Raw genomic sequence first — 4,954 nt, forward strand, 5'->3', positions numbered from 1 at the left:
AAATTAGAGCGCCAAAAGCCATACAAAATTTTAGATTAGAGCGCAAACTCGAAAGTTTATTCTAAGGGTGTTTAAAAAAAATTGTCCGAAGCCGCCATTGGGTGTAAGGCTGGCACTGATAATTATGGGCACATTTTGAAAGATACTTTGTATGTTAATATATACATATGTTTATAAGTACATAACTTTGGTTGGTAATCGTAAACAAGTCAAAATTTCTATGACGACGAGTCGATTCAAATAAATTTAATAAAAAAACAAATGAATATTTACTATTAGATCCGCCATGTTTACGCTGTTTATATTACAAATACTGAGCGAAGCCGGGTAAAACAAGTAGTGTTAAATAAATATAATAAACTTAAGTAAATCTGTATTTAACAATTAATGATATTTATCAGTTATTTATTATACTAACACATACATATGTACTTTTTTTTTTGCAGATAATGAGATTATTGATGAAGAAATCATATTATCTAAAGTTGAAGAAATACATAAAATATACCAAATTAATAAAGAAAGGAAATTCATAGAAAAATAAGAAATTTGATTGAACATTTTGATTTTTACTGCATGTTTTATAAAAAATACAAGAACAATCACGAATCTACGAAGTATATATTTATATACATACATAAATTATAACTATAATACATTTGTAATAATATACCTAAATATTAAATGCAGGAAAGTTCATTGTTTATACATATGTAGATGAATTTTCGAATGAAATATTTTACGTTGTACTTATATTATATTTATTACCTGTTATTAAAATTAATTAAAAAAAATAATGTACCTCAATATACCTTAAGTTAATTTACTCTTTCAAGTCATGTATAATTTGAGAGACAGCATTTTTTAATGCTTTTTTTGGCACATGTGTTCGATCTATATGCAATAACATCTACGAACACACGAAGCATACAGATTTTGTAATATTTTAATGATAAAAAAATAATTTAATGCGATACGGCTTGTCAATAGCATTTATAGTTTCGAATTGAATGATCTAGAATGATGAGACAAGTATAGTAACGGTGAGTTCATTTTACGAGAGTGGATGTTTCGCAGGGGAGCCGCCCCGCCCCACTCACATTTCTAGTAACCAAAAAAGAAATTCTGTATATTGTTGGTGACATTACAAGAGAATTTTTGAGATTGACTTCTACATTTTTATATTTGTTTAAGATAACATTTCATCAGTACTACCTATATATGTATGTATAATCGAATCCATATTACATCTAAAATATATTTGAAATCGATTGAATGGTTAACACACCATTTTCAGAACATACGTAAAAGTGATCGAAAAATTATAATAAGAAGAGGCTAGTAAAAATGCTTATCATCAATTCTTGGAGGAATTAATTTAATAACAACAATTTTTAATATAAAATTTAAAAATATAAATATCTTTGTAGATTTTTTAGCACCATTTTATTAAAAACTGATTTCATTAGATTGATTTATTTTTATTCATCATATAATCAATTATGTATGTACATTACATTAAATTTTGAAAAGACAAACATAGATTTAAATACTTTTTTTTCCATTTGGCAACTCCGTTACAGATTGTGTGCATACATGTATATATGTATATATATGTATGTATATCTATGTACTACATATATTAGTATGTATGTACATATGTAGGTGTGCTTAAGGAAGAGTAAATAAATTGATAAGCGTCGTTGAACAAACCGACACAGTTAATTCTATATTTCAGTGTCAAAGTGGTCGCTTATGTAGCCAATACTATTAAGTATAGCTTGTGATATTTTGAAATTTTACTTAAATTCATGGATTGATTTTGAACGTCAATAATGAACTTACAAACTATTTTACCAATTTTAATATTGATTTGTGTTGACAGGTTTGTGTTTAAATTTAAATGTAATTACACTGAGCAACAAAAAAAAAAATACCAGAGCGGAGACTAGCCAATCTTTACTAAGTTTGACCCACTGAATTCGAATATGATATTGATTTTTGTTGGTGGGTGATCGTTTACGAGATATGAGCGAATAAAAAAATCCGCGATTTTTACAGTTTTTTGGCTTTTGCGGTAAATATGCTTTTGCGGTAACTTTGTAAATATGCATAAATATATATATTAGCAGCCAGCGAAGTAGTGGAAATTCTATCATTACAATTAAAATTAATCACAGTAAATGGAAATTCTGGAGAGTCAACATTAATCAAAGTGGGGAATTCGCGAAAAATCTCCCAAAATAATGTAGTGTCTGATTATAATGAATGTACATACATATATGTACATATGTATGTATGTATGGATTTTTAATAGAATTAATGAAATGCCATTGAACATTGAAATTATTCTCAAATGTAAAACATTTTATCAATTTTGTATGACACATAGTTGATAACGTGTTGATATATCAAGGAGCATAATCGAAGCTTTTGTATATTTTATATATGTACATACATACATACGCATATGAACTGTATATGTATACAGACAGTTATCGCGACTGACACATACGGGATGTCGATATAATATACTACTATATTTACATGTATGTATTTATATACATTTTGAATAAGACATTGATATTTATCAACTTGTCTATTTTGTGTCGATGACTACATATTATATTATATGTACAATATTACTATGTATTTTGGTATAAAACCATTATTTTGTATGTATGTATTGTTAATACATCTCCGAGTAAATCAAATATACCAAAATGTAAAAAAAATAAAAACCGATTCTTTACATTGAAAACAGATAACTTTGGACTTTCAAGGTTAATAAGTTATGTAAACGATATGAGACATAAAATCCTTTGCTAGATACAAAACTACATATTCTGTACTTAAAATGTTAGAAGACATGCATATGTATGTACATATGTATGTATGATATTATACTCAAATAAATTTCAAATAATGTTTCAGAATTTACAATTTTAAGAAAAAAAAATTTGATTTAATTTTAGTGTTTTTTTTTTTGTTTTCAGATCAAAGAGTGATTTATCACACTTGAATTGTACCTCTCGTAATTGTACCAACGCTACATGTAAGCCTAAAGACTCGGCGAATTCCGAGTTCGAATGCACTTGCAAACTAGGTTATCACAAAAGCATTACCGAAAACAGTTGCAAGCCGATATGTGACAAAAGATGCATCAACGGAGAGTGCACAGATCCGAATACTTGCACATGTTTCAAAAATTATATACTGGATACCGCTGATCAATATAAATGCAATCCAACATGCCCTACGCCTTGTATCAATGGGTTTTGTTCATCGCCGGGGAAGTGCTCTTGTAATCAGGGTTACTCGTCGGTCGGATCGAATATGACATGCGAACCATTCTGCGAAGATTGCTCCCATGGGAAATGCATAAAGCCTAATTTTTGCAAATGCGATGAAGGATATAAGAAGTCGAGAGATGGTGGATGTGAGGCCTATTGCTATGGAAATTGCGAGAACGGGGTATGCAGAGCTCCAGATAATTGTGTCTGCTCGGCAGGTTATACCATGAGCGATAAAGGAAAATGCGTTTTATGCGATGGTGGTTGTGAAAATGCACTCTGTGTAAAGGGTATTTGTGTTTGCAACGAGGGTTACAATAAAACATATGATGGAAAATGCCTACCCATTTGTCAACACAAATGTGTTAATGGGAAATGTATTGCACCTGACGTTTGTGGTTGTTTTAACAGTTGGGACGGACCAGATTGTACTGATGTCAAGATAACGGTGGAGATTCTAAAAGAAGAATCAAAGTAATGCTTTGTAAATATTGCCATTGTACTAGTCACGAAAAGTGTTTATTTTATCTTTAACATCAAATTAATATTATAAATATTACAGATTAAAAGAAACACGATGGATTATAATATTGGTAGTAGCTGTTTTAATCGCAATCAGCGCATCTCTTGTGGCAAGACACAGAATAATGCAGACGCCGACCCCAAAAGATCATGAATTGACACCAACACAGCTATCTAAAGCAAATGGTAATATTGGTCTACATATGAGCCATTATAATTGAAAGTGGCATAAGTCCACTTTTTTTCATTTTGAGAAATATCTCGCAAAGCATTAAATATACTGTTTTGCATTTAACCATATTGGGTAAAAATACTGGCGGCCAGTAATATGTTCAAGTATTCTGCTTTTCCGAGATTCTGGACATATCAAATAACAATTTGTTAATTAAATCAAAAAGAAATAGTGTTTTTGGAACTGAAAATTGGACTTCCGCCACTGAAAATTGGACTTCAAATATAATTTCATATATGTATTTGGCTACCTGTTATGTAGCTATCACCCAATTTTAAAAATTAAATAAAATATAGGTATAAAAATTATTCATACATAAATTTACAGAAGAATTAAACGCCGAGGCCGAGGAACATATATATACAGAAATTGATGAATTCCCAATTAGTAAATATAATGAGATAAAATTCTCCAGTGAAATTCCAGGTACAATTAAATCACTGAATTCAATGAATGTGGATTATGCTTATGATATTCCTAAATGTATCTAAAACGAGCAATACTTAAAAAAACCTTTGTGGATATCAAAAAATAAATGAATAATAGATAATCTCTGTGTGCAGGTTTAATGATATTAAATTTCCATTCGAGAATGTCGATTCTGAAATCCAAGATTACATATTTAAATGGATATATGTGCCCATAATTATGAATGTGGTCGAAGTCAAGAATTTAATAACTGAACCATTTTTTTTTTATTCGATTTTATCGTTTAATATCGGTTATATTGTAATATATTTAATTGTTTAAAAATTTTTTTTTTCTTTACTTAGACCACTTTCATATTTATGGGCACATATGTATGTAAGTGGTTGCTCGTTATTGAGCATGGTAAAATAGATGGAACAATATACATATGTATTCTTATTGCATGTATATATATATATATATATATATATATATATAT

The 4,954-nt window shown here is 29.1% G+C and overlaps 1 protein-coding gene across 1 annotated transcript; it reads left to right on the forward strand.

The window, feature by feature from the left end:
- The first annotated feature begins 1,714 nt into the window (after window positions 1-1,714).
- Window positions 1,715-4,651, forward strand: LOC143908997 (uncharacterized). The gene is made up of 4 exons (XM_077426872.1): window positions 1,715-1,885; window positions 2,997-3,767; window positions 3,856-4,001; window positions 4,375-4,651. Exons 1-4 carry the CDS (start codon window positions 1,836-1,838, stop codon window positions 4,536-4,538), a joined length of 1,131 nt encoding a protein of 376 aa, XP_077282998.1. The 5' UTR covers window positions 1,715-1,835; the 3' UTR covers window positions 4,539-4,651.
- The last annotated feature ends 303 nt before the right edge of the window (window positions 4,652-4,954 follow it).

This window comes from Arctopsyche grandis, chromosome 1 (genome assembly GCF_051622035.1).
Source record: "Arctopsyche grandis isolate Sample6627 chromosome 1, ASM5162203v2, whole genome shotgun sequence".
NCBI lineage: Eukaryota > Metazoa > Arthropoda > Insecta > Trichoptera > Hydropsychidae > Arctopsyche > Arctopsyche grandis.

Bases quoted from the DNA above. Each gene is read 5' to 3' on its own strand.
- LOC143908997 (XM_077426872.1), top strand. From the start codon at position 1,836: ATGAACTTACAAACTATTTTACCAATTTTAATATTGATTTGTGTTGAC. The intron at 1,886-2,996 runs GTTTGTGTTTAA...TTTTGTTTTCAG, and splicing joins ATATTGATTTGTGTTGACAG to ATCAAAGAGTGATTTATCAC. The intron at 4,002-4,374 runs GTAATATTGGTC...ATAAATTTACAG, and splicing joins ACAGCTATCTAAAGCAAATG to AAGAATTAAACGCCGAGGCC.